Source organism: Blennius ocellaris (assembly GCF_963422515.1).
Source record: "Blennius ocellaris genome assembly, chromosome: 12".
NCBI classification, from domain to species: Eukaryota; Metazoa; Chordata; class Actinopteri; order Blenniiformes; family Blenniidae; genus Blennius; species Blennius ocellaris.
In genome coordinates, this window is record NC_137661.1 from 17,347,080 (window position 1) to 17,362,451 (window position 15,372).

Here is a 15,372-nt window from a genome sequence, read left to right on the forward strand (position 1 = left end):
TACGTTAAACTGTTCTCTTCTGGACGGTTCAGTAGCTTAAATTTGTTTATGTAATCAGTAAGGTAAATTCATGCACCAATAATCACATAAGAGTAAACAATGCATGTTTTGTTGTGATAGTTTTGTCCATACATGAATGCTTTTTTAAAAAATATTATTGAATCCTAAGTTTATAGGAACGTGGCCAAAATGTAATTGCAGTTCTCCCTTTGTGCCAGCAGGGGGCATCCCGTAATGGTGAAGCTCAAAAAGAGTGGAGTATGACTCCATGGCTTTAAGCAGTATGATCACAGGAAAATAGACTGACTTCACTCTCAACTCAGTGCACTGCTGGCATGATGGCACTCTCACTCACACACACGGATTGTTTATTTATCTTTATTAAAAAAAAAAAAAAAGTATTCCAAACAATACAGGAAGTATCCAGTAAAGATGAAAAAAAAAAAAAAAGTGATCAGATCTGTCTCCACGGCAACCATGAATTCACCCCTTGAGCCCAACCCAGTGTGTGTGTGTGTGTGTGTGTGTGTAGTAGGAATATGGTGACACACTATGAGCAGGGCAGTTTGCTGGTGAAATGAATGGGTTTATAATTGTGTGTGTGTGTGTGTACATGCAGAGGTGTGCTGGAATGAGAGTGTGAACGACTGCATGTACGTGTGTGTGTGTGTGTGTGTGTGTGTGTGTGTGTGTGTGTGTGTGTGTGTGTGTGCTGGGAGCTGCAATGTCGGGGTAAAATGATAGAGGATGGGTTGGGTTGAGATGCAGATGCTCTGAATTATGTCGCTTCCGTCCACTTGTTGTTGGTGATCAGGATGATAATGACTGACGACAATGATGATGCACAACAATGGAAGCCGTGAGTGAAACAGACCGTGGGGAAAAAAAACAAAAAAAACATAAGAGGGGAGAAAAAACCCAAATTGCTGCAGAACAGAATAAGAAAAAAAGGTCCATGAAGGGCAGGAGTTTCTAAATCACCAGCTCACTCTCTACTCTTTCTCAATAAAATATCCCCAAATATGCCACCCAACCTTCTCCTGCACCCTCCCTCACCCCTTCCCTCACCCCTTCATGGCCCAGACCAAGTTGACAGGAGGCAGGCAGGCCGAAAGGTTTCGCGTGAATCCTGGAAGTGTTAAATAATTCCTCTGCGTTCTGCAGTTTGTTTTTTTTCCTCCTCAGACTTTCTTTCTTTCGTTCGTTCCTTCTTTCTTCGCCACTTCTGTGTCTCTCAGTCCTGCAGTCACCCACCGAGAGGCCCGTCACCACCGGGCCTTCATGTCTAAGATCTCCTTAGTCCGGTAGCGGGGGGGGTGAACGCTGAGGATTGGACCGCAGAGAAGGAGAGATGGAAAGGTGGGTACGGATGAGAGGGATGGCGAGGCGGCGCACGTCACAATTGAGGAAATGACTCCGGTTTGACCCAAATCCTTCAGTCAGGATGACGTGTCCCTATCTATCATCACGTCCTCTGCCATCGCTCCTTCCTTTCGTCTGTCTTTTCATCCATCTGTCCATCCGGGGGGGCCTGACGGGGCGAGGTGCTAAGAGAGGAGGGTCGTCATCTCTGAACAAGTCTTTCGTTATCCCATTCTCTCGTTGTCTCACGCCATCTCTCATGCGTCAAAAACTCTTTATAGTACTATCTTTGCCATATATTCAAAATATACCAACCACTGAGTGTCCTGTCGTATCAACACCCCACTGGTAAAACACTGATTTAAATCTCTCCTTCATTCATTCTCAGGCACATATATAAACGCGCACACGCACACACACACATACATACACACACACACACGCACACACAGTGAGGCTCTCTAAGGGGCTGACAATCGGGGGGCCTCTGTGCTATGTCCCATCTTCCTCCTCCTCTTCCTCCGAACAGTAGTCTCTACCCTGCAAAGAAAAGCAATGCAGTGAAGTGAGACAATATGAGAGACGCATAATTGAGTTTATTCGCACTTAAGCACAGGCAGCGAAATGACTCCTAACTGCCCGCACCTGTTACTGCAGTCATATCTATTTTGTGAGTACTGCTCCTGAAAGTATTGGATAAGAAGGATTGTTTCTTACGGGTGGGTAGTTGTTTTTTAATTCTTATTTCTTGAGTGAGGAGGCAATACCAAAAGCTTTCATGTCGTCTTCAAATCTACTCTTAAGAGCATATATAACTCTGCGGTGCTTCAATGAAGCTATAAAACACAGGCTGCTGCAGGAGTACCTCGATAATTCAAGGTGGGAAATTACAATTAAAGCACGTTTAAACAAGCATGTTATATTGTTATACATAGGCGTAGGGATTTCACCCGTCACGTCCTGCATTTCATCTCTACAGACTTCAGTCCAGGTGACATTCTGACTTTAATGGAACTCGCGGGCAGCCCACTCTTCAGAAGGTCAGTTATTTGGGTTTCACACAGGCATTCGAAGAGTGGCGCCCACTTTCACAAATAACGCCACATAGCGGATCAATCACGTGAGCTACAGCTCCTTTTTTTTCTTCTTCTTCTTTTTTTAAATCAAAGTAAACTTCCAAGCAAATTCTGCGTAAAAGTGGCATGTGCAGCACACAGTGTGTGACAATGGCAGACAACAGATTTAATTATTAAACCATACAATCTACTGGTTCATATGGCTTTATGTAAAGCTGCATATCTGACTCCAGTGGAAGTAAAAGGGGCCTCCTAAAGTGCTATAATAGATCTAAACTGTCATTTTTAAGAAAATACAGGAAGTTTGACATTGCATTTATTTCCACTACTTAACATGGGAGAATTATGTGTTTGAGTTTAAGGCTAATTGGTTGAGTCTTACTAAACTGAGGGTTGCCACGTGCTGTCGTTGCACCCACTTCCCAGGAAATTCAACTTTGCTTTGTTTTCGTTTGCTTGTGAGTTAATTATATTCTGAAAAGTTGCCAATCAACACATCCATCATGTCGCGTACAGAGCAGTATCAACACTGATTAGGGGCTTTGCTTCAGGCTTGAGAAAGCGAGAACAATGTTCACTTTTTTATATTTTTGTGCTTCGGTCGCTGCTTTGCGTAATGCTCTCAGTTTAATCAAGGTGTGTTTCTGTGGGTGTTTTGCCGAGTGCAGCAGCTTATATTTTTCGGTGCTTCGTGAATCGTCAGAGAGGGACGGATGTTAAATTTGAGAATGTGGACCTCTCAACTCTTCACTTGTTGTCTTACATATCGCACACACAAACAGGTGCCATGATAGAGAGAATCGCTACGATATCTACACCAGACAGTGATCATAATGTTATGGCTGATCGCTGTATAGGAGGCAATATTGTTAGACCGAGATACGCAATGAAAATTTGTCTGGAAGCAAGCAAATTAGTTTCAGTGATCCACATAAGCTGTAAAATGTGTAAATTATTCATGCAGAATAAGTAGCCTCTGCAACAATCTGATAATAATGGGTGGGCAGCATTCAAACCCTGAAGCTTTAATGGATTCAGGGGGCCGCAGCCTCAGAAGAAACACCTTCATTCCGATTTTGAAACTGATCTTTTTGGTTTGATTTCAGCAAAATAACCCACACAAACTCACATTTATCCTACATTTCAGAAAGAATTAACCATAAGTTGAATTGAGTGTTCCGATATATTCTTTCAACATTCAGTACTTGGCAATATTAGTGTTTAACAGCACATATGCTGGAAAACCTAAACAACTGAGGAATGTAAGGGTTAACGCACGTCAACCCAGCATAACATCATATGTAGTGTATTTTTACTCTTTCAGAGCACTTCACATGACAAATCCCATTTACCTGTTCACAAACCAAATGAGTTGCCTCCAAATGACACATCTTTATTGTGTTTCCCAAGAAAACATCCACACAAACAGACAAATGAGGGAATCCAATTGCCAACCTCGGGATTAGAAGACAACCTGTTGTAACAACTGAGCCACGGTCCTCTTATGAGCATCGCAGTCATAAAAACCTCCGCTATTATTGTACTTTTCGACCGACTCTTTATTCTGATAAAAGGCCTCAATCTCTCCAGAATTGAAAGTACACTGAAGTGTTTCAACGTTGAGCTGTGTGTAGGGGGGGGGGGGGGGGGGGGGGGGGGGGAAAGACTGAATTGCCTCACAGCTGAAACAAGTCGATTCTCATTTCACTCGGGCTGCTTCTGGCTGTATGCGAGCTCGCTGGGTAAATCAACTGGCTCGTCTCTGCAGCCAATGCCGGTTCCTCACACACTCAAGAGTTAAACAATATGGATTAACGTAGGCTCTAACAGCCTTTGTCTTTACATATTAAGACCCAGCTGCCCAGATTCCCTACCAATAACGCACCTCCACCCAGCCCCTCCGCGAACACACCCATACGTGCCCTCACCTTCTCAATCTTCTCATCCAGCATCCTGAAAAATTCCTGCTGGCTCTCTGACGTATGAATACTGAGAGAGAGATGGGGGGGATTAGAGGTTGGAGAGGAGGAGGAGGAGGAGGAGAAGGGAGGCAACAAATACATCATGAGAATTTTCCATTACACCCCCCCACACACAGCACAAACACACGCACAGGAACAGACCCACACGCACAAACCTCCCTGCAGTGTGAGAAATGGCTGGCTGGGTTGAGAAGGCTGCAGACAATTTTAAATAATTATTTCAGTGAGCATTAGCCCAATATCTCATGCAAAAACACTTAAAGCGCTATAACATAATGTATACATTAACAAAGTTGCACACACACACACACACACCCAGCCTGGAGGTGGGCCAGGAGGCAAACGCTACAAACGCCAGACACTTAGCTATCACTTAGTTCACACACCATAATATCAACAGACTGAATGGATGTCACAGTTTATTAAAGGGCCAGTTCCACCAAATTACATCTGACTTCCAAGGGACTTTAATTTAGTTATGTGTAATGCACACTCTCATGTTCTAGGTTGGTTTTTATTTTTAACAGTTTGACTTGTATTGTCTTATAGTGTTGACACGGCAGTTTTAGAGTGAGATATTCCTAGATTTCTATCGCTCATATGTTCTAGTGGTGTGATAATTCAGTATATTCTTTTCTTTGTCAGAGTCTAATTTCAAGAAAAGGTTAAACTCCTCTCGACTGCAGCCTTCTTCATCAAGTTTTTCCTGCAGTGAAAATAACATCACTGATACTCTTGTCACCTGGCAGGTACCTACAGGATGAATATTAATATGTTTCTTTGTTCTGATAGTTGCACCTAAAATATACTTTGTACATATTATATACATACGTCCATCTGTATATATTCTGTTCAGATCTTCATACAATGTGAGCTGCGATCACTTACGTAGACTTGATGTTTGCTGCAGCCACCTCTTTCTGCTGCTTCCCCCTGTATTGTGCATTGCTCTTCTCCTGAAAACACATGCACACAGTATTCATTTTCATAATAGCTAATAAAGAAGGCTAAAAACAAACATTGCATATCAGCTCACCAACCCAACCCCCAATAGAACAAATCTCAATTATCAAAATTACAGTGCCTCACCCAGCAGGCACCGTGTGACTTCCATCGGACATTGTTCACAGACATAAGATATGTTGGTCTATTAAAACTGTTTATCAGCTCTGATGATGGCTGATCACCTCATATGAGCCACTGTCCATGTGAGTGAGAGCAAATAGGAAAGTTCAGGGCGACAGTGAAACGTTACAATGAGTTAATATATAATATAATAATATAAAGATAATGTGAAATGATCAGGAAAAACTGAAGATTCCATCAACCTGTCTGTATCGACACCCTTATGCAAGGACTTCATTTAAAACCCTTGCTTATCCTGGGGTGATAAAAGTGCTCACTGGTAGTTGCAGTTGTTTAGGGACAAATCTGCATAGAGTTTAACATTGCTTTTATTTTCCATAGCACCACGGTCACTGTTGCATTTCTCAGCAGCCTGTCAGACAGGCCTGAAAGAGTAAACAAACTCATGTTCAGACATTTAGGGAGCCCACGAGGTTGTAATTCGGCGCAGACTTGACATTCAAAAGATGGCGTGCCTCCATTTATTAATTATTCACATTATCGAGGGGTTGAACTGACAAGTTATTTGCCAAGGTTTGCAGAAAAAAAAAGAAAAAAAGGACTCCGCTCATTTTTTTACAGTTTATCTTGCAAGGCTTTGCAGGAGGGAGTCAAACCGAGCCAGCGATGAGTCCACACATTCCACACACACTGACATGTTGTCTTTACCTGTGTGTGTGTGTGTGTGTGTGTGTGTGTGTGTGTGTGTGTGTGTGTGTGTGTGTGTGTGTGTGTGTGTGTGTGTGTGTGTGTGTGTGTGTGTGTGTGTGTGTGTGTGTGTGTGTGTGTGTATGTATGTATGTGTGTGTGTGACTCTCACCAAGTTCTCCTGGTTGCGTGCATTCACCCGGTTTTCATCCCCTCTCATGTACTTCACCTCTTCCACTCCCTTCATCTTGTATTCATCTGAGGAAAGAGATGTTTGGAGAGATGTGATTCAAGACATAAACATGTATTTTAATAACCTTTGTATAAGAGAGAAAAAACATTATCCTGCTGCATTTCTTTCTTCCTGGTTCTACAAGTGCATCTACTTTTTTGGGGGGGGGTTATTGTTAAAAAGTAAATTGTTTCGTCAGTTAGTGATACATTTGTAGCGTACAAGCTTATTAGTGTTTTTCCCCCATTGTAAAATGGGGGAAAACATGACATTTTATAAAATATTCCGATATATTTAATATTTGTATGTCAATATTTTAAATCTATCCCCTAAAATTGGAGAGCCAGCATTTTTGATTTTCACCATAGAAGACCAGCAGTTTTAAAGAGTAAGACAAAATAGGATTGACGTGTGTCCGTTTATATGATCAAATTACAGTACATGTCATTTTTAACGACAACAATAAACTTTTCTGTCATATTCTTCCTATATCTTAAAGTCTATATATTTCTCCACCAGGTCCCATCAGATTTTCCTGCCTTTCTCCGACATGGCTCGTTGATTCGAGTCATAATTCATTCCAGCTAACGTGATGATGAAGAACTCATGAAGCGTATTAAAACACGGACACTGCAGCAAGAGGGGAGCTACAAGCCCCATCCTTTTAAAACCAACCTCATCTGAAGAGAGACAAAGCGATACTACAAGAGGGAATACATGTGTATGTGAAATACGAGAGGAGACAGATGAGACGAGAAGGGACGGGAGGGGGGAAAAAAAAAAGAAGAAGAAGAAGAGGGAAGTGATAAGCAGGAGCAAGCTGGAGGGGATTAAAGATCAGCTGAATAGCTTCCAGGGTACATGGACAGCTTAGACAGTTAAGACAGTTAAGACAAGCTGGGGTGGCAGTAAGAGTGTCGACACTTCCGCGAGACCACACGACACAACCACCACACCCAGAGCGTCTGCCCGTCCTCATCCTGCCACAGCTGCAAACCAGGGCAACAGACGTGGCATCACATGGCACACTCGGCACAGATCTCAGCTCACAGTCACAGCAGCACTATTTTATCACATGCAGTATGATTGGACTTTGCTTATATACCATTTAGGAGGATTTATCGATTTCATTTCATTGATTTGATTGTTGTTTATGCTCCCATATGTCTTTTAATGTTTCCTCTATATCTTCTTTGTATGTAGGAATGCGTGGAACCTGTGAATTACTGCCCATTAGCGATAAATTGTCCGAATGGAACTGCAGAGTAATGTCTGGATTCGACACAGCTAAAACAGATCCATATAACCAGAAATTCAATTACAGTTGGTTCAGAAAACGTCATTCTCTATGTCACATTGACCGTGAAGTAATTTAAACACTGATTACATGCGACACTATTCCGAAAATGCACGTTACAATGCAGTATTGCTCATGGATGTTTTAACACTGATCCTTTGTCATGCATCATTTCAGACAAGGCACATGCTTCTGCGTTTATATCAGTTGTATATTTAAGGTTCATTTTTATGATTTTCAGGAACCAGGACGTTTTGATTGACTGTTAAAAGGGATATAATCCAAACTTTTCAGCTTAAGAAATTGAAAAGGTAGATCCTTTCACTGTTTCAGCTCTAAAACTATATGAATAAAAAATAAATAAATACATAAATGTGTGAAAATGTAATTATATAGCACTAGTGAGAAAATATATTAAAAAAATAGATTTTTTTCCTGCACAAAAGCAAGCAACAATTGCAGGAGATTCCATTGGTACTTATACCATGCAATTACAATTAATCTGCCTATGTGGTAAAGTGCTTTGGGAAAAAACCCTTCTATACAGCATGATTGTGCAACATTTACGCCACTTAACCTTGAACACAACAACACCAGCCTGCTGCCATTTCTGCTGACAACCTGGCTGTCGAGAGTTTCACTGATAAACTTGCCGAAAAGCTGATAAATGGCACACATGCAAATGCAGAACGCTTTGTTTTGACTGTTGCACACTTTGTATTTTGCCCTCGCTCTATCAGCAATATCAGTTTATGTGTCTATTTATCCGTGCGTCTGTCTGTGCCTCTTTGTACCCAGCTGAAGGGTTCCTCCCCTGCCTCGCACTCGGCCACACCTGGATTACTTGCGTTCTTGCATGCGTGTGTTTTCGTGTGCGCCGTCACCTGCGTCTCTTCCCCTTCCACGTGTGACACGACGAAGCCAAATATCATGAGTAAAATACTGTTTATTTGAAATAATTTATGGGAGAAGCTGTCGGGAGATTAAGGAACAGAGAAGAGAGAAACAAACGCCGTCTACGCTTCTGCCGTTTGTCTCAGGAATGTAAACAAGTTGGTGCAAAGTAGCTTCTGTCTGAACATGCCGACACACACACACACACACACACACACACACACACACACACACACACACACACACACACACACACACACACACACACACACACACACACACACACACACACACACACACACACACACACACACACACACACACACACACACACACACACACACACACACACACACACACACACACACACACACAGCTTTTAAACACAAGACAGGCTCATCTCAGGCTTAGATTTCTTCTGTAGGCAAACAGCACACGGTGAAGGAGCAGTGCACAATTAAGAGTCACATCCTTGGTTCTAAAATCTCTGAAACCCGAATACAAATAGAAAGAAAGAGTAAAGATTAGATTCTGCTGCAGGGCACACAAACAAATCGAAATTGACATTTTCAGTAAGGAAATGAGGAAAAAGGGCCATCTTATAATTTGGAGCCTGACGGGTTACAAAGTGTCTGAATGTTATGCTCCCGTCACGGGAGAGTCAAAAAGCTTTTAATATACATAGATCAAAGTGACCCAGCATACACCAATCAAGACTTATCACATCTACCACGTTCCCTCAATTTAGACGGGAGCAAAAGTTGGTCATGGGGTGTGTGTGTGTGTGTGTGTGTGTGTGCCAGTGCGTGTCGGTCGTCACAAGAAATGACAACAGTGTTTCGTCACGCCGATGTCGGGGCTCGCTCAGGGTGAGATGGAGGGAAATCGTCAGAGGAAGGAACGGAAGATGAAAGAGTAAACCTATTTTGAGATGCCATGATTTTATGATGTGGACATCTTTCTCATCCGTGATTAGAGAGCGGGAAACTGCACTGACCTTAAAATGCACACACACACACGCACACACAAGAGTGTTTCTATTTCAGCCTCTTTGAATCAACCCGTTAGTTATTTCATGCAAGTGCAGCATTTGTATGAGCGTGACTCATTTAAATAGCCTTATTTGCGTGTGTGTATGTGTGTGTGTGTCTGTGCACGCTCTCACAGCTCTTCTGTCCTGTGGCTATGTCACTCTGTCCTTCCTGCTGTGTGTCCTCCCTCTCGAATAGTCTGGCTGGAGGCCATCATCAGCCTGGCCATGACATTTACACCTGAACACAAAGTCTCGTCTCTTATACAAATATACTCACAATCAGCTGTGAACGAGAAAGACTATAAAGACAAGTAGGCGGTAGAAAATGTTTTGCCTTCAGCTGCTGGACATAAGATGAAGAAAAGTGGGTGATCAGACAGTTCACTTTGAGATATTTGATTTAATATTGCTTCAGATCCCTTTCGAATGGCAGCCATTGTGACTGTCACATGATTCCTCTAAGTCAGTGCAGAATTAAATGTGATAGAATTCTGCACATGATCTAACCTAAATGTTTTTCTCCTGCTACTAAATTGACACAGATTTAATTCAACCAGTTAGGTAACCAATATTGATTCCTTTTAATGTGTGAATCGCACTGACCATAGTTTAATTTGTTTATACTTTCAAAATGTCAAGAATAAATTGCATCAGTGCTAAAAGTATAATAGCTTAAGCTATAAAAAAAAAATAAAAAATTGGGAAACTCAGAACAGATTTGTTTGGTTTTATTCATACTTTGCCCAGCAGAAACCTGCAGAACATTACAAAAAAACCAAGATAATTTGATGTGATTAGCTGATACTTAATGCTTTCTGGCTAGTATTCACTCATATTTGTTTCATCCATTTACACAGAAAAGCAAGTTTAATGTATTTGTCTCTACTTTTATTGTCATGATTAAACAACTTTGACTGATTTATTGTATCGAGCAGCAAATATTCAAACATAATTCATGGACAATCATTGGGTTATACGAGCAGAAATGTTCCTGTCAGCTGACAATCAATATTAAAGTTAACGCTAACCGATTGTGAAGGCGTGCAATCCAGATGTAGAACACGTTCACGTCATGATGAGCGTGATCCACTCTGATGTGACGTACTGCAGCTAAAGCCACTCATTATTTGTTCATAGAAAATGTCCTGGAACACATTTCACCCGCGCAACAACAACAAACGTTGCCAGGAAACCGTTTGCTCATTGCATCAGTGACTGCTTATAACGTTTATAAAAAATGTTGTTGGAAACATGAACAATTCTTAAAGCCGGAGTCAATTTCTTAATTCGTAACAAGTCATATCGTTCGAGAAATGTTGAAAAGCGCTTTCACAGTCCTTCCTGGCGTGTGGCAGACCCTTCATTGCGGCCAAATAATCGTCTCTTCTTGTACGCAGGTATGTACAGTATCTATGTCTGTGTTCCACCTGCTTGTCAGCTCAGTCTGTGCATGACGGTGTGTTTGTGTATGTCATTCTTGAAGAGTTTTTCTTTCTGGAGAAATGTCTTCATTCAGGCAAGCGTTCCAAAAATACAGACTTGGTTGTGTCATGCGTTTCTTTGTTCTTGCATTGGAACTGCCTCTGTACATGAATACCTCTTTCCAGAAACAAACTCCTCCACAGTCACACCTGGAAGCTGCACAGTCCAGCCACAGTTAGCCACGGCCGACTGCTGTGCTGGAGAAGCTGAACCGCCTCATTAAAGGGCACTTCAGCAGCGATAATGAGGGATGTGCAAGTGCTGCTCTCACCCCCTGGTGTCATATTTACCCTGCTAGCCCAGGGATTGAACCGGTGACTTTCAGGTGAGCCAGCATGCTCCTCTATTTCTGTATACTGCCCTGCAGCTGAATTGATTTCACCCGCAACCTGCATGCAATGCGTCCAGAGACGGTTGTTTTGTTATGAGATTGAAGTGTCTTCCGCAGTTAGTGTCGCTCCGGGGGAACAGAAAGAATTGTCTGAGATGTGACGGCGTGAAAAAAAGTTCACTCAAATAGGTAACTGCTCTCTTTAAAAACTGCGTGTGTGATAATACTGGCGAGGTCTGAGCAGCTATTGAGCTCACTAAGAGGAAGATCTCAGTTTGAATGAAGTGCCAGTGTTTCTTAGAAGTGCTCATGTAATAATCAGTTTCTGAGGAAGTCTGTTTTTCTCCCTGAAGTATTGATCCTGCTGCAGGTGTGTTGGCCTGACAGAAAAAACAGCGAGAGAAGAAATTTATCTGATGTACTTTGCAATATTTTTTTTTTTCTGCATTTGATACAGAGGGACGAAGAGCACACCGAACACTGCACTGTGAATACACTGCAAGGAGAGCAGAGGAGGTGAAAAGCTTCAAATCCCTTCATGTCCACTTCTCTTCTGACCTCACCTGGACTAAACACATTTCTTACTCAGGGAAAAAAGGCTCAGCTAAGAATATTTCCTCAGTAAGCTGAAACATCAACAAGCCGAGGGCTGCCCCCTGACCTGCTGCTGCACTGCGAGGTTCTCCAGCTCCAAAGAAAACAAAAAAGACCTGCAGCAGGCGGTGAGGATATTATATATATATATCCGTTTACTTTTTTGACATAACATGCATATCATGGAATACTGCATTGCTGATATTCACGACTTCTCAGCTGAGTTTGGTGAAGGCGTTCAAGAACTCAGTTGTTTTTGCTGCCTTAAAACAAACACTTTATGAACAGTAAACTCTGGCCTGAAACTCATTTTATAGTTGCCGAGATTCCACATATGCTGCAATACCACATCCGCTATCTCCACTACAATCTCCTAGGACGGTGATTATTAACAGACATCAGTGGCATACTGTTGTGGTGAGTGTTGCTATTTTTCCTCGCCGGCCTTCGGTGTTTGTGTAATGCAGCTCAGCCTTTTCCGGTTATTGTGCGGGGGTGACCCAGAGAGGGTCAGGCACAGTGGGGGTGGGGGTGGTTTAGTGTCAGGAGCCGGAGTCTGGCGGAATGGGCAGCCAAAATATCTGGGACACACACAGACGCAAACACACTCACACGAGTGTAGACCGACGAGCTGACAATCTGTTGGCGTGGGATCAGCGTGAGCGAGAAGAGGTTCGGTGATATACAACACTGTAACATGTGATTGCTCAGACACACCGACATGCTGTTCAATAGTTGTCATTTCATGTCTTTCAGGGAATCTTTTTCCATCTTTCATAGTATTAATCATCTGCTGTATCGTTGGAGTCCTTAAGACCTGAAAGTGAACCAATATTTTTCCATCAGCAACGGGACCATTGAGCTGTCTCCCCTCCCGCTAATTCTGATAGAAACCTAATGGAATAAGTATAACATCAGCTGAATAGTTGCCTCGGGATTGGCGTGGCCTCCCAGGTCCAAACTTGTTTGCATGTCAATGGGAAAGTGTGTTCTTCATTTCAGCTCCACAGTTTTCTTTAAAATGGGCCTGATTGACCAGAGCTAACTGATGCTTTCTGCTTTGGTCATAACAACACACCAGATACAGTGAGCCAGTTTGGCCAGGGTGGCATGTTAAGTCGAAAAGTATGACGACACAATGCTTAAACAATAACAACTGGAAGGCCAGATGCTAACAAAAATGAGACAAATAACAGAGGGGTGTTGCGTTAAGAAAGGAGATGCAAGCTGAGATAACTCTAATCCTCACTATTCAGGTCACTTCCATCTCCCACAAGCTCAAATAGTAACAACCAGGACTGCTCTGGATCCCCCTTTGACCAAGTGACAGCAAGACGAAGGGATAAATGGAGAGGAAGAGGGAGGATTGAGGAGAGGATGTGAAAGGACACAAGGTTCTGACCTAATGTTGTGCCAAAGAAGAGAGGAAAGAGGCTGGAGAGGAGAAACACTGGGACATGGGAGCCGGAAGAAAGGGAAGGGGGGGGGGGGGGTCATAGAGACCCAAAATAGAGTGAGAGAGAGAGAAAGAGGAAGAGAAGAATGAGGCCTTGAGCAGTGGAAGGTTACGAGGCGATATAAACAAGACACGGAGAGGTTAAAGTGAGTGAGGGGAAGAAAGAAAAAAAAAAAGCAGAGGCGTCGACACACGTCATTCTTTCTTCCCCTCTCAAGGAAAACGCTCCACTCCTCCCATCTTTCGCCCTCCCAGCCTCTGCCGAGTTTTCTTGCTCCTTAAAAGACGAGGAGGGAGACGAGACGCGAGTGCAAAGACATCAGCGGGGAGAGCGGGGCGGCGGGTGATGGGAACATTTCAGAGAAGGCGCAGGAAGAAAGAAAGGAGTGTCAACGAAAGGTCGCGGATAGAAAGTGAGCGGCTGAAGAGGAGGGAAACGGGTCAGAGGGAGAGAGGATGATGAGGATAGAGAGAAGGGACCTCCTGTGGATTGTCATCTGCCACATCCATCCCCCCGCATGCAGTTAGAGTGTTGCTCCTAATTCTTAATCGCCATTAATCCCCCTTCCTCTCTCTCGCACTCTCTCTCTCTCTTTCTCCCCCCATCTCACACAACAGTCAGCTATAAACAATCTAAGTCAATGCTGCAATTAACAAAAACATTCATCAATAAATTAAATGTTTCGTTTCCCCACTCATTCACCTCTGAACGTCAGCTGAGTAAACATTTTCATCAGGATGGACTCAAGTTCATATTTTTTGCTGAAAATGCGAATGAAACATACAACATGTTCAGATTTGATGTTTTCAGACAAAGTTTATACAGATGAAAACAAGAAAATGCAACAGATTCTAATCGTTGCTTGATCTAACTTTTATTTTTTTTAAAAAGGATCACACCTAGAACGGTTATTAAATAACTCTTAAAGTGACACAAAAGCTCATTCAATTGTTCCAATCATGCCGTTTCATTGCACCCTGAGTCAGGGACGAGTTCACCCTGAATACAGTACAGACAAGGATTACTTAAACATGATTGTAAAGCTGCCCTGAATAAGGATGAAAGCACAATGGAAGTGACTTATTATATTAGAAGTTTTGCTGTTCTTGTTTAAAGATGAACGCATATGAATCACAAAGGAACATTGTGTCCTTGAATTAAACTGGAGCTTTTTTTTATTTGTACCAGTGTAATACCAACACAACATTGATTAAAACTCATATTTTTCAACCAAGTATCCATCTTTTTTTTTAATCCTTAATAAATCTGGCTGCTAAATAAAATAAATTTTCTAGTTTATGAGTAATTGCTGAGTTGTCAGTGTCAGTCTCACTTTTTGTTTCAGTTGAATACTTTTAGCAGTTTTGGTAAACCAATGAAGCAATGGACAAAAACTACCTTTGGTAATGCGAACTTGAACTTTTCAAGAAGCATTTTAACATTTTCATCCTCAACAGTCGAGATGATGAAAGACTCTGAAGACAGACTTTGCAAAAAGTAACTAATGTTTCCCACAAGAGAAGTCATTTATGCAAGAAAGGAAACTTTCAGGAAGCAGGAACTTGTGGTGACAAACAGTCTGGGCCTATTTTGTGACAGCTCTTTTTGTGAAAATAAAAATATTTTTGTAAAACAGTGATAACATATTAGATGGATTTAGTATTAAAAAAAAATATGAAATGACAGCTTGGTAGCCAAAGGAGTAAAGCTGACTGCTCCACCTGTGGACGTTTGTTACATGTCAAACAAGTGTGATATTGCCTTGAATATTCCTAAAAGTTTCAGCCCTGGAGAAGAACCCTGATGAGACCATCAAACTGATTTTTTTGAACTCTGGAAAACTTCCTCCGAAGCGACAA

General features: G+C 42.2%; 1 protein-coding gene across 2 annotated transcripts in view; it reads right to left on the bottom strand.

Annotated features, from left to right (window-relative positions):
• Positions 1-362: 362 nt before the first annotated feature.
• The window catches only part of LOC308137666 (uncharacterized protein C1orf21 homolog), a 32,329-nt gene continuing 17,319 nt past the window's right edge, over positions 363-15,372 (bottom strand). For both annotated transcript variants that reach the window (XM_080506429.1, XM_080506430.1), the window contains exons 3-6: positions 6,366-6,451; positions 5,309-5,376; positions 4,367-4,427; positions 363-1,902 (exon numbers count right to left, since the gene is read on the bottom strand). In XM_080506429.1, coding sequence (XP_080362555.1) covers positions 1,855-1,902; positions 4,367-4,427; positions 5,309-5,376; positions 6,366-6,451 — 263 coding nt within the window. In that variant the 3' untranslated portion in view covers positions 363-1,854. The remainder of the gene's footprint in view (positions 1,903-4,366; positions 4,428-5,308; positions 5,377-6,365; positions 6,452-15,372) is intronic.